Source organism: Pararge aegeria, chromosome 23 (genome assembly GCF_905163445.1).
Source record: "Pararge aegeria chromosome 23, ilParAegt1.1, whole genome shotgun sequence".
In the NCBI taxonomy this organism is placed as follows: domain Eukaryota; kingdom Metazoa; phylum Arthropoda; class Insecta; order Lepidoptera; family Nymphalidae; genus Pararge; species Pararge aegeria.
Genome location: NC_053202.1, coordinates 11,503,548 through 11,518,402, shown reverse-complemented (window position 1 = coordinate 11,518,402; position 14,855 = coordinate 11,503,548). Strand labels below are relative to the sequence as shown.

The 14,855-nt window shown below is 36.3% G+C and overlaps 1 protein-coding gene across 1 annotated transcript; it reads right to left on the bottom strand.

Moving 5' to 3' along the window:
• Positions 1-551: 551 nt before the first annotated feature.
• LOC120634288 (homeobox protein Nkx-2.3-like) lies at positions 552-2,640 on the bottom strand. Its single transcript, XM_039904777.1, has 2 exons — positions 1,933-2,640; positions 552-1,303 (listed from the first exon to the last, which is right to left on the bottom strand). Exons 1-2 carry the CDS (start codon positions 2,558-2,560, stop codon positions 753-755), a joined length of 1,179 nt encoding a protein of 392 aa, XP_039760711.1. The 5' UTR covers positions 2,561-2,640; the 3' UTR covers positions 552-752.
• Between the last annotated feature and the right edge of the window lie 12,215 nt (positions 2,641-14,855).

Sequence of the window (14,855 nt, the reverse complement as noted above, 5' to 3'; positions counted from 1 at the left end):
TATTTATTATCTAAGTAGCTTTTGGCGGACATAGCTTCACAAAAAAATATAATTAAAATAGAACAAGCGCGTTTTTCACAAAATACAAAAATATGACTATCTTAATACAAAAATAACAAAATAATACTCTTTGGCAGTCAGTCTAAAGCCGGGTCTACATTTTCATACATGCTCGACAAGGAAGCTTTATGAACCAAGCCATGTTCTACTTTGCTTGATTAACAAACTACGATCATGTACCTGGATACTCGTATTTATAACTATGTTATGCAGATTTTTGCACGAGCAACCTTTATACAAAGCAGTGGCGTGCATAGAGGGTATGCACAGGGTTTGCAGATGATATAAAATGAAGAAAATCGCCTGTACGAGTTATAAATACTCAAGGGTAGGCTTTCAGTAACTCTTACAATGCCTAGGATAGGCAAGTTTTTGATAACTCTGGAGATTTTCTTCATTTTATATCATCTGCAAACCCTGTGCATACCCTCTATGCACGCCACTGATACAAAGCAATATTTGACGTTACGATTACATATTCCAATGTGCTTAAGTTAATTTAAATATCTAAACCACAGATATCTACACAATTAATGATTATCTAGGAAGATATAATATGCTTGACTATCAAGCTTCGTAGAGCAAAGAAACCAAGGCTTCGTTGCGTTTACACATTCGAACTTGCTTGAATGATTGTTGAGCATGTACGTATATAGAGACCTAGCATAAAGCGGTGTTATCCCTAATAACTATCAACAAACGTAGCTTACAGGAAAATATTTTTTCATATCGGCTTCTTTATAAATTTCTTCTTTTATTTCTCCTTGATAAATATCCGTTATAGAACTAGTACATACACTTACTTCTTCATTTAATTGTCTAGAATAGTATTTCTCTGCGTCGTTTTCTTCGTATGTCAAACTATCGTCGAAATAGATTGTAGAAGTCATGTTGTCGGGTTCAGGAAGGCTCTCAACTTTGAACTCGTAAGGAGGTGGTAGATCGTCCCTATTTTCTGGCCTGTACAGTTTCCTACCGATATTCTTGATAGGTTTAGCATCTGTGGATGTTGACACTTCCGGCGATTTGATCCTTTTGCTTTTGTATCTTCGATTTTGGAACCAGATTTTTACTTGGGTGGGCGATAGGTTTAATGTTTTCGCCAGTTGCTCTCTTTCCGGTGCTGTGAGGTACCTCTGGGCTCGGAATCGGACTTCTAGGGCGTGGACTTGCGTCTGCGAGAATAGGATCCTAGGTTTCCGCTTTACATTCTTTTTTTCTAGTTTACTGCTGCACGATGGCTCTGTTGAAAAAACAAATTGTTAGTGTCGGTGAAGTTAGTTTTATTACTGTATTAAGATTAAGGTGAAATTTTAAATCTTTACTAATATTATGTTGAAGGAAGTACAAACTTCCTTCACGCCCTCAGTAAAGTACTTGAATGAAAGGAAAGGACGGAAAGTAAGAAAGTAACATACTTTTAATGCGAAGAAAACAAACGGTTCCCACAGGATTCGTAAAAAACCGTTATAGACGGCGTATAAAACAGTTAAAACCTTTATATAAAATATAAATGAGAATTAAATTTAACAGATGTCTCATACAAAAGTAGTACCCACGCCGAAGCAATAGTTCTCTGTTAGCAATAAGCGGGGTTCAAGTTAAAATACCTACTTATATATTTTTGTCAGATGCTTGGGAATTAAAATAAAACTTTATCAAAGAATATTTTCGGTAATGCATCCAATAATAACTCAATAGCAATTGAATACAATTATGAACAGATTTAGCTTCTTTACATAAACTTTTTCATTTCCAAGGATTGCGCATTTTTGGTCAATACCAAATAATATTTCATTAAACCTTTTAGGACCAATAGAGAAAAAGATTACCATTTTTAATTAAAATTGAGATGGATATAAAGTGACTTACTTGACTGTTTTTTAGCTAAAGACGGGAATTTTTGCAATGTTTCCGAGAACGGCGTGCTTTCAGGCGCCAGCTGTTGAACGCTTTTCTCCACCCCTTTAACACCTAAGCCCGGATGATCTCTTTCAACGTTATCCTTCCCTGGTACTTCGACCATATTGTGATGCCCTGTTAAATCTGGATATTCATGATTCTGATGGTATAAATTGCAATAGGGGTTGTAGTTATAATAATCTTCTATTTTCGCTTCATGGTATATCTCAGGGGTCCAATACGGGTCGTTGGGTACGGGGATGTTTGGGTAAACTTGGCTGAAGTACTCGGGGCAGTACTGACTTTGGTGGTATAACGTTTCGTACTCAGGATTCCGTCGATCCCTGTCCGGTTTCCATTCACTCCTTTCGTAATACGATGTCTGATTTATGTTCAATATGTCTTTGACTGAAAACGGCGTGCTTAGATTCCCCTGGTTTATTTGTTCATCCAATTTCATCCGGTAATTAACGGAATACTCTTTATCGTATTTCCTTACGTCGTAGTCGTAATCGTTCTTGCATTCACTATAGTTATTGTGTTTCAAACTAACGTTATTGTAGGAAGTTGAGACTTCGTTGTGTTGCTCGTAATCCATTTTTAGTGTTTATTAATTAGTTTCTAGTACACGGTCACATTCATTATTCACTTTTGACTAATTGGTTGATTTCTAATTAAGTTGTGGTCCAAATGACTCGCGATGGAAGACTGATGGTGTTGGAGATTGCGGCTCGAAGCCAATCCACGTTGTTCCCTGAAGTTAGGGGCGGGGCCATGGGGTTTATAGATGTCCCTTTCTAACACGCTCTAGTTGGTATGTCTGTCTCTGTTCGTCTGAATAACCGTCCGTCAACTGAAACGCGTCTAAGTTCAAAATTTAAGTTTCGAAATTTGCATTAGGTACTTTCTAATGTAAGGAGAGAAACTGTTGTGTGCTTTTTGCAAGGGGACTTTAACTCTTAATTAGGGGTTTAATTTACAAAATTTTAGTTATCATACAACGTTTGTAAAATGTAATATATGAACGCTTCAGAAGACCAAATAATTTGGAGATGTCTTTTAAAACTTTTAAAGTTTATATTAAACGTAAGCTCATAGAAAAGTAGTTTTATAGTTTAAAGGATTGCGTAAGTGAGAACAAAAGCAGGGGCGTATTGCTTTTAACAGATTTCTCTTAACAGAGTTTAATGCTTTGAGCAGGTTGCTTTCTAAGTTCTATAATAGGCCTTTTCTGTAAGCTTACGTTTATCACAAACTTTTTTTTAGGAACCAAGCAGATAGCAACCATAAAAAGTAAGTGAAAAATCATCGCCTATAAACAAAATACTTCACAGGGCATGCAAGTAGCACGTCCCGCAACAAGCCGCCCTGTGTCCATTAATTTGAGGCGTAGGTTTTTACACCGGCAACATCGCCTTTCAGACCGGAACACAGCATTGCAAAAATGCTGTTTAGCGGCAGAAATAAGCATGGCGATAGTACTTTCCCGGACGAGCTCTGTCACATAAAGCTCCAGTACTACTAATACCTTAATGGTTTTTTAAAGAACTCAGTTTAAAAATAATGGATTGATTCGCGTCGATTAAGGGTTTTTTTTATTCTTGCGCACTCTTCAACAATTTTTAATCTTACCACGGGAACTATTTCAGAGATCAGTATAGAAAGTACACGTCCTTTTCCATCGTATTGGTGATATGCATACCAAATTTCAAAACTGTCTGCCGGATCGTAGCTTGTAACTTAAAGAATCGGGATAAAAGGTTGCCTATGTTCTTTTCCATGTCAAATGCATGTTCAGCCGTGAAAACTCCAACCGTCTATCACATTTCATTCATTTCATGAGACGGTACGAACAGCGGAGTCTTAGTAAGTATTGGGTAATACGAAACTCTAGAAATAGCAGACTTTCATACAAACTTTCTTCCCCCAGCAAAGTCCCTGTTAGCATACCTTTAGGATTTACAGATTAATATCTTCGCTAAAAACTCGACTGCAGTTTGTCAGTCTGCGCTATTTCTACTCGTAAAATTTCTAAAACTGAAAACCGCCGATGCTCGACTTAGGCCGGTTTAAGTGAGAGAACGGGAGCGTAGTGTAAATACAAGGATGACTTCATGACTGTCAGAGTTTTGATGTTTATATCACTAATGACTTTTGTATTGACTATCGCCGTATATTTTATTAGTATTTGTACTACTTTGGTGCTTTATGTGAATATGATTTGTTATATGTGTGGTTTCTAATATACGTAGTGATTTATGTATTTAAGATTTTTGTATATATCATTTTATAACAAATTACCAGATTAAATCCTTGAGACGTCTCTCAATAAGTTCAAAGTTTATATAAAACGTAAGCTTATAGAAAAATCCTATTGTAATGTTAAGGATTACATGAATGATAAAAAAGCTTGGGTATAGATTGCTCTAACTTCATTGTTGAATATTAATTTTACTGTGTGATGGTTATAAAAAAAACCCGGCTAAGAATGTTGTGGGCTCTTCTTAGACCAGGGCTCGTTTGGAACCCTCCTAGCTTTAGTTTTAAGTTAACGAATGTAGTTATCACAATCACCTACACCTACGTTAGTGGTAACATATAATATGTATTAACGCTTCATAAGTGCTTGTGATAAGGTCTACATGAATAAAAAAGTTTTAGTAGAAGCAAACATTTTTGTGGCAGAGCTCGTCCGGGGAAGTACTAACACCATGTTTATTTCTGCCGCTAAGCAGCAATGTCGCATTGCTGTGTTCCGGTACGTAAAAAATAAGCAAGAAAACCGAACTTCTAATTTCTGTTACAGGTAACTGAGAATAGCATGGAATAGAAAGTTTTTATTGCACATACAAATTATAAATTAATTAATATTTTGTAACGTTTAATGTTTATTTATTTTATAATGTTTAATGTCGTCTTTAATTAATTTCATATCACTAGATAGAATTACTAATGTATGGATAAGCCATACATTAGTAATTCTATCTAGTTAGTGTAAGTGGCCCTGCCGCGCCGTAATAATTAGAACTAAAATAAATAAATAAATACATAAACATATAAACTTAAATACTTTTACTGAATAGTGAATTCTTCGCTGTAGAAGAAAATGTTGTTTGAACCTCATTTTGGAATACTTCCTTCCTGAGTAGCTTCCTCATTACTGAGGATCGTGGCTCCTAACTTATGTTTCTCCATCTTCTCCGATTCTCCGCCGCATGATACGCACTGTAGACGGGACAGTCGAGTGCTTCTCTCACCTGGTCCGTCCAACGTCTCGGGCTACGCGCCCTTTTTCCTTTGTTCTTCCCCGTGAGCATCAACTTCTATACTGCACGATCTTTCCTGGCTATGTGACCGAAGTACTCGTGTTTTCTGCAGACAGATGGTGGATAGCCGAGTTTGCACGCCCAGCGGTGTTCATATTGAGACGTTGGTCCTGTGATCGATCAAGGTGATGTCGGGCTACGTCCGCGTGTCCTCTTTCCTTCAATCTTCCCCGTGAGCATCAACTTCTATACTGCTCGATCTTTCCTGGCTATGTGACCGAAGTACTCAAGTATTTTCCGCAGACAGTGGATAACCCAGTTTGTACGCCCAGTGTTTTTAATACTGAGACGTTGGTCCCATGCACGATTCAGGTGTTATTCAGCATTCTTCTCCAGCACCACATCACACATTTGGAATACTCAACACCTCAGTAAATAAACAACTGGAGACCTCATAATTACATTAGACTGTTGACACGTTTGTTAACCGCATAACGCAACACTCGCACCAACTTATTGACAGAATATATAAACAAATACCGTATTGAAACGTAACGCCTTTTATTTATTTTTTATAATATCTTTTAACCAGCCGATGCACGGAGACGCAATGTGTTCATTGTTCCAAAATTAAGTTCAAAAACATAGGTACTTTACTCGTAGTACGCCTGATAAAAAAATTGCGGAGTATGCCAAGTACCGAGTGATAAACAAGTACAGATAAATTCTTTATTGCACACAATTAAGGGCTAAAGATAATAAATACTGAAAACGAAATGAGATGAACGAGATGCAACAAAAATAAAAATGCGCAAAGACGGTCTTATCGCTTTAAGCGATCTTCTTCAGACAACCCTTAATGAAAGAAAATAAATGATTATGGAAACAGGATAGTGCAATATTTTAAAAATATGTTATATATATAAAATTACATAAAAGGAACATATATAACTTTATGACTCGGTAGACAAATAACTTTTAAACGACTTTTGAAGATGCTTAATGATTTAGACTGCCTAATGTCCCTTAGCAACCCATCAACTTTTATTATATGTGCATAACAATATATCAAAATTTAAAAAGAAAGTGGACTGTAACAGTATTTTATATCTTCAAACGAGCAATTCTTGTATATATATATAATTGGAATCTCGGAATCGGCTCCAACGATTTTCATGAAATTTAGTATACAGGGGGTTTCGGGGATTCTAGCTAGGATTCATTTTTAGAAAATGACATTTTATTTGTGTTTTCCGGTAATAACCGATTTGGTGCAGACGTAGTTGCACGGTCAGCTAGTTAATATTAGAAGAAGAAATAAAAAACTTTGTATTGTACTTAGTGCAGATAACGAGGCTGCATAAAATAAGTAATTTATTTAAGGGTAAGTAATTTTATATCATTTCATAACGAATTACGGAAGGATGGTTGGGGCGCAACTCATTAAATAAAAATAATTAATTTTACAAAGTTATATTAACGTCGGAGGTAGGTAATAATTGCATTGCTCTACTGGGATCGAACGATTATCACTGACAGATATATTACAGCTAATAGACCTGATATAGTGCTAGTCGATCGATCAGTGCGCCGTGCAATAATTGTTGACACTACAATTCCACATGACGATAATCTGGTGAAAGCTGAAAAGGAATAAGTATCTAAATACTTGGACCTTGCTCACGAGATTACCGCCATGTGGAATGTTGAGTCGACCGTTATTGTTCCGATCGTCGCGTCGTTTCAGTAATGGTGTTCTCGCGAAAAGGTTTCGCTCGGTTGTTGGATCAAGGGTCGGATACAGAAGGCAATTGTCCTTGAAACGGCGCGTATTGTGAGGAGGTTCCCCACTCTGGAGCCCCGTCCACCGGTTGCTTGGGCATTCAAAAGCCCCGCAAGCGGAGGGTGTTAGCGTTTGTATATTTTTTAAGCATTGATAAGAATTAAAAAAAAGATTAAAATCAATAAATGATAGAAATATAATCATACATATCTATTAATTCTTTATTTTCGGGCAATAGTCCCATAGAATAGATTTGTTTTAAAGTACAATTTTATCAACAATAATGAATAAAGCTAATGCAGATGTAAAAAAAAAATCTTAAAACCTAAAAGGTAAGTATGGGAGGTAGAATTCAAGGCGAAGCAATATTTGCTATACTCATTCTGGTCTCTCATTCAAAATTTTCTCCTTCTTCTTACAGTTCTTAATTCCACAGCAACTCAAAACGCATTAAGTACCAACCTACCAAAAAAATAAATTGCACTAAAAAGCAAAACATGGCCACTTAAAAGCGCAAGCTCACATCATAAACCCCCGAGGTTATTACAATTTTGACAGTTTTTAACTATATGCGTCTTGAAGTTGCTTCAGAAATTCTTTTTCTCGTTGTGGTGACAACCCGTCCTGAATTCCACGGATAATCCTCAAACACCCCAGTTCTTACAAGACTGCACTACTGGCAGATTACTCAATTGTGTTATGTCTTATGTTTGTATGTAAGTATTGTCTTAGGGCTAAACGACTAACTGAATGGATACCTAGAGACAAGAAAAGGAAAAAAGGTCGTCAAAATAAGTAAATAAAATAAATAAATAAATACACACATCGCCATCTAGCTCCAAAGTAAGCATAGCTTGTGTTATGGGTACTAAGATAGCTGATGAATATTTTTTTATGAATATAATACACACAAATACCTATAATATAAAGACAAACACCCAGACACTGAAAAACATTCATGTTCATCACACAAACATTTTCCAGTTGTGGGAATTGAACCTACGACCTTGGACCTCAGACCTCAGAAAACAGGGTCGCTGCCCACTGCGCCAATCGGCTGTCAAAAGAAAAGGTGTAGACATGTTTTTGCGCAGAAAATTTACACAGACTGGATGACTAAGTGTAGCGATCGGGATCTTTGTACCAAAAACTAGTGGGAGGCCTACGCTGATGAGGCGACTTCTACCTTAAATAAGACCTAATGAATTAGACATAACAAAATTAACTTTATATAATTTTTATCAAATAAATTTGTAAAAATGTTATAAAAGCAAAATGTAATAATAGAAAAATGTTATAATGAAATAATTAGTAGTACAATAAAGGCTTTTCATTTTATGATTGTCTTAGGACAGGGCGTATGCTTCGCGATAAACGCGAGAAATGGACCAAAGCTTTTACTGAATGGGAAGTTAGGGATGGCTCAAAAGGAAACAGGGTAGACAAAGATAGCGATAGGTTGAGGATATCAAGACGGCAGGCATATGGTTAAGGGAAGCTCAGAACCGGTACACATGGAAACAGCTGGAGGAAGCCTATGCGTCAGGAGACGCGCTGATTACTATTTACAGTGCGAGATATTAGTGTTAATAATTTAAATTTACATTTTGTACATACTTCATATCAGCATTAAAGGCTTACTTTATTACTAGCTGTTGCCCGCGACTTCGTCTGCATTTGATTTTGTTTTTTGATGTGGAATTCAATTTGGTTCCAAAGTATTCAGTATCGCTAAGCAGTAATGAGGGGTTTGCTGCTGTCCGCTGAGGAGTTCTGTCCTCTATCTCCAACCACATTCATCAGATCCACACAAAATTTGAGCAAGGTTAAACACATACTATAACCTCTATAGTACAAAAATAATTACTTAAATCGGTTTTAATTTGTCGGAGTTATGGTGTAAAATCGCCAAACACTTTCATCCCCTCTCCCAAAGGAACCGAACTTAATGTCGGGATAAAAAGTATCCTATATTACTTCTAACACTTCCAAGAATATGTGTACAAAGTTTCATGAGGATCGGTTTAGTAGTTTTTGCGTGAAAGCGTAACAAACAAACTTAACATTGACATTTATAATATTAGTAGGGATAGGGATAGGGATAGAGAGGTAGGGATAGGGATAGGGATAGGGAATGTCTTATATCATTTCTTGCCATGCCGTGTGGTTATGTCAGATCAGAATACAGTTATCGCCTACTGGATTGCCGCCATTTTGGCGCAGCACTGTATAATGAAGCTGTAAGTATTGAGGCTGTAATATGAGTGTCTGAGGAACTAAAATTTTAATTACTTGTCGCAGCGATTAGTCTTTACACTTTTTTTTTATGAAATTCAAATTCAAATTCAAAAATGTTTTTTTCATGTAGACCTTATCACAGGCACTTATGAAGCGATCATACATTTAACATGTTAATACTAATGTTAGTGATGGTAATAACTGCATTCGTTAACTTGAAAGTTAACCACCTTTCAAGATGCCAACCTTGGGAAAGTAAAAAAGAAGAGGACGCCTTACTGCTAAGTGGTGGACAACGGTGGCCAAAATATTAAAAACGCAAACCTGATTGACGTGACCACCCAAGACAGAGAGTCCTGGTGCAGGAGACGAGGAGAGTCGACCCCAAATAATGGGATAAGACTAGGGCAAAGAAGAGTTCTTATTTTCTAAGGTATTTCTTTACGTGTTTTAAACCTCGTTGCCTCTAACAATAAATAATAACAATTATCCCGCATTAGACTTGTGATGAGTTGGCCCCAATAGCGATTTTAGGGTAAGTGTAAACTAAATATTTTAACAACGTGCCGAATCGCTTATTCATGTTGTTCTGCCTAAAAAATAAGTACCTATATTTTGTACTTACCTAGATAAATAACATTTTGGCAGTGACGATCTGCCAGACACTATCGATCACAGACTAACCAGTAATTTTGTATCGATGTCATTAGGTATCGAAACCCCAAAAACTATAAAAAATTCGCGCAGAAAAGGCGCAGTGGGCAGCCCTGCTTTCTGAGTCCAAGGCCGTGGGTTCGAATCCCACAACTGAAAAATTTTTGTGTGATGAACATGAATTTTTTTCAGTGTCTGGGTGTTTATCTGTATATTATAAGTAATTGTGTATATTATTCATAAAAATATTCATCAGTCATCAAGCATCTCTGCCGCTATACCATAACCGCTGCCAGAGCCAGGAATAGCGGGGCCGCCGGGGGCTAGGGGCTGTGGTTTTTTTCTCCTTCCCATTAAAGTTATGCCCGATCATGACCACGCTGGGCAGGCGGGTTGGTCATCGCAGACACGGTATGTGCCATTTGTTAAGCCTAGCCAATTCGAAGTGGTTATACCGCCACTTGTCTTGTTTTTTTGGGTCCCAAGGTGCTGGAATGGCGGCCCCGAACTGGTAAGCGCAGCGTTGGTCGGCCACCAACGAGGTGGACAGACGACATTAAGCGCGTCGCTGGTAGCCGCTGGATCCAAGCATCTCAGAACCTGTGGAACTTGGAACTTCCTACAAAAGACCTATGTCCAGCAGTGGACGTCTATCGGTTGATGTGATGTTGATGTTCAAGCAAGGCACCTATACCCAGTGGTGTGCACTGGGTTTCTTAACAGGGTATGCATACCGCAGGAAAATTGCATAAAATGGCAAAAATCCTCTTCCTATACGAGTTATACATAAATTTTAGGGTAAGCAGTGCTTTTGCGCATGTATGAAGTGCACGCCACTGCCTATACCGCATTCATTGTCGTCATTCAATGCGCTCTTTGACAGCAATGCTCAATGGGATGTCTTCCCTGACGGATGGACAGCATGGTTCCGTGAATTGTGGTACTTTGAGAATATTGAATGACATTTACTTCAAGTTATTCAGTGTCTGGGTGTTTATCCGTATGTAATATGTATTTATATGTATTTATGTAGGTATATTATTCTTAAAATTATGCATCAGTTATCTTAGTACCCATAACAAAAGCGACGCTTACTTTGGGGCAGGATGGCGATGTGTGTATTGTCGTAGTATATTTGTTTATTATTTATTTAAAGCAATGCCAAGACATACATTTACCTTCGTTTGACATCACATATGAGTTCTCTAGGAATCACCTTACCTTAGGAATTGCCTTAATCGGATTCCTAGTAGAGGCATCCGATTAAGGCAATTCCTAGGTTTAGTTAAAACGGACATTAATCAGTTTGAACACTTGCGTATAGATTTATTTATTTTTATTTTATTTATTTAATGAAAAATATACATTTTTTTTTTATGTTAACATAACAATATCTGTTACGGCGTAACAAAAACCCAGACGGGTTTATCCGTACACCGGTATTCATCATTAAGCGCTCGGAATTATAAGTAGGTACAGTATTTTAAAGCTACATACAAAATATGATATATGACGGGTAGTTCCAAAAAAAAAAAAAAATATAAAAAATAATGATCGCGTTTCAACCAGTTCCACATATCGCACTTTATCGTTTGAGTAAACTTTATATAGATGAATTTAACTTCTGCTGTCTATTGCCCAAAGACTCCCAATATTTAAACATGTCTCATAAATGTAAAGATGTGTACACATAAAAAAAAACGCTGCCGATAATCGTTATTTTGTTTAATGGTTTTTATGCGCATTCCAACTGGATACGTTGGTTTGTTTAATATCATTATAAAAGTCATATTTTTTACAATAAAGCGAAGATAGGATTATATTTTTGAATTTGTGGTTGAGCTACCTCAGGAAAGCAGCTGTAAGGTGATGATTAGTGTATTTATTCCAGTATTCCCATAGAAGGCACTTTTAGTGTGTAGGTATATACTTAATCTGTACCTGATGATAACTACATAAACTAAAGCTAAAAGAATTCCCTACGCGCCCTGGTGTAAGAAGTTAGGTTGATCTTAAATTTCTTTTGTTTAATGTGTGATGGTGACAACAAAAATAATACCCGGCTAAGACTATGGGCGCGTTTGGAAACCTCATAGCTTTAGTGTTAAGTTTACGAATGTAGTTGACACCATCATCTTACAACCATGTACCAATTTTGTATGTATGTGAACACCCAGACACTGAAAAACATTCATGTTCATCACACAAACATTTTCCAGTTGTGGGAATTGAACCCACGGCCTTGGACTGAGAAAGCGGGGTCACTGCCCACTGCGCCAATCGGCCGTCATTGTAATCAACATTCAAATACCTATATACAAATGTATCTATAATAAAACCTACACTGGCTTATAGTAGGCACCTACGCTAACTTTAACTCGGCGTTTATCTTAATATAATAAACGCTGAGTAAACGTCCGTAATATAAGAGTACATTGTGCAGGTACCTTAGCTTTAGAGCGAGCGCCACGCTGCGCGTATCGTATTACGTAAACGCGCGCACTATTCATTGTTGAACACTAAAAAAATTAAGAGATCGTAAACCGACACGTTCCGGAAGAAAAGCAGTTTAATGTTAGAATGTGGTGTTTTTTTTGTGACGTTTGTTTTTTTTAATTCCAATACAAGTTAGCCCTTTACTGCAGTCTCACCTAATGTGAATGATGATGCAATCTAGGATGGTAGCGGGCTAACCTGCTAGGGAATTTAGTAGTCATACCCCTAATCGGTTTCATCGCATTATGTCCTACGGTATATTATTATGAAGTAATGCTGCTGATATTTATTTTATTCTTGTACTGCAGAAGAGGGCTGTTCGTGCAATACATATAAATGGGCCCAAGAGATTCTATAATTGATACCTAAATTTAGAAAAAGCTAAAAATATGTCGGTTCATAATCAATGCATATTTGAAAATGTAATTTATGTACATAAAATATAACAATTTTTTAAAAGAATGTGGACTGTAACAATATTTTTATAATATTAGAAGTAATAATAAACTTGTAGTGTATTTTCCTAGGCTGCATAAAACTTGTAATTCATTTTAGGGTAATTGTGTATCTTTTTACAACAAATTACCAGATGAAATCCTTGAGATGTCTCTCAATATGTTCAAAGTTTATATAAAACGTAAGCTTATAGAAAAACCCTATTATGATATTAAGGATTACAAGTATGATTAAAAAAACTTGGTTATGAATTGCTGTAACTTCATGGCAAAACATTAACCCGACTGTGAAATGGTGATAACAAAAAAAAACCTGGCTAAGTTTGTTGTGGGCTCTTCTTAGGCCAGGGCCCGTTTGGAACCCACCTAGCCTTAGTTTTAAGTTAACTAATGCAGTTATCACCATCACTAACATTAGTGTTAACATGTTAAATGTATGAACACTACATAAGTGCCTGTGATTGGTGGTATCTTATTTTGTTTATTGTTATTAGGTACACAAAACAGGTAATAACTAAAAGTAGATCTAAATATAAGTAATAACAAGTTTTGTTCTAAGCTACAACCCAAAGTATGTGTACACAACTTGGAATTAAATTAAACACAAAGTAAAGATAAAATTAAAGTTGAAACAAAAAAGAAACACTTAAATAATAATATATAGGTATATGATTTCCCTAAAGATTATGTGGAATAGTGCTTAATAATTTGATTTTTAAAAATATTTATCCTTTTGTTAAAAATGTCAATATTATGATTACTTACTTGATACTAAATAATTATAAAGGCGGCACATGCGAACGATGGGATTGTAAAAGGAAGTATTGTTCTTGTAGACACTTAGGGCAAATTAGTGTTGCCCAAATTCAGTCTTGGTCTTGCAGTCTTGGTCTTGTTCTTGCGTTTTTGCAAGACCAAGACCAAGAACAAGACCGCGTATTTTTAGCAAGACCAAGACCAAGTCTGACCGTGCAAGACTTGAGCAAGAACAAGACATAGCCTGCAAGACTCTTGCGTCTTGCAGCTAGGACTTAGCGCTATTTCACGGAGTAGTTAGGTGTAACAGTTCGGTGTATAGGTAGGTAGGTACGCTTAGGAATTCTATGAGACGCAAAAAACTATATCAAAGAATATGAAAAACTGGACTTATGCGCATTACGACTAATACCATAAACATAGCGAATAAAAAAATATCTATTAAAATCAAACTGAGTGCATGCATAGTTATGTTTTAACCATCGGCACTTTGATAATGCGGCATCAAAGGTTTTGTACTTACTTCTCAAAGAAATTTGCCGCTTTTCGGAAGTACATGGTTATGATACACGCGCCGGCGGCTTCTTTTGAAATCTAAAACAATCGTTGCCGCCGCGCCGAAATCATAACATTTGACACTATTCATGCAAAATAATTTCGAATTTTAAGAGTACCTACAGGTGTTCCAAAGAATAAATAAGTTTCAGAGTGCTTAGAATGAAAATGAATACATTATACTGATCACGCAAGTAGTATTATGATTAGGATAAAATGGTGAGGATAGGTAGTAGATGTCATAATAATTCATTCTAGTAAGTAATTATAATATTGATTACTTATATGGTTTTAAACTAATTACCTACTTAGGTACTATTATTGTACATTTAGTCATTATATTTCTTAAGTTTTTACAAGAAAAAATAGCAAAAAAGTGTTCGAATATCTCTGAGAGAGATGATGAGAGTAAGTATTTACTAGCTGTGCCCGCGACTTCGTCCACGAGGAATAGTAACTTTGGAGGTATAGTGACGTTCAGGATTTATTTATTTATTTTAAAACTTCTGTCATCAAACATACAAACGAACTCTTCAGCTTTATTCAAATAAATGATAAATCGTAAAACTCTTTTATTAAATTTCTTATAAGTTGAGGGTTCAATCTCTTTCTAGACAGATAAGTATTGTTCTTTAAAATACAGTCAAGTTATTGTAATTAATTTGTTTTTTTACATGTTTTAGCAAATGT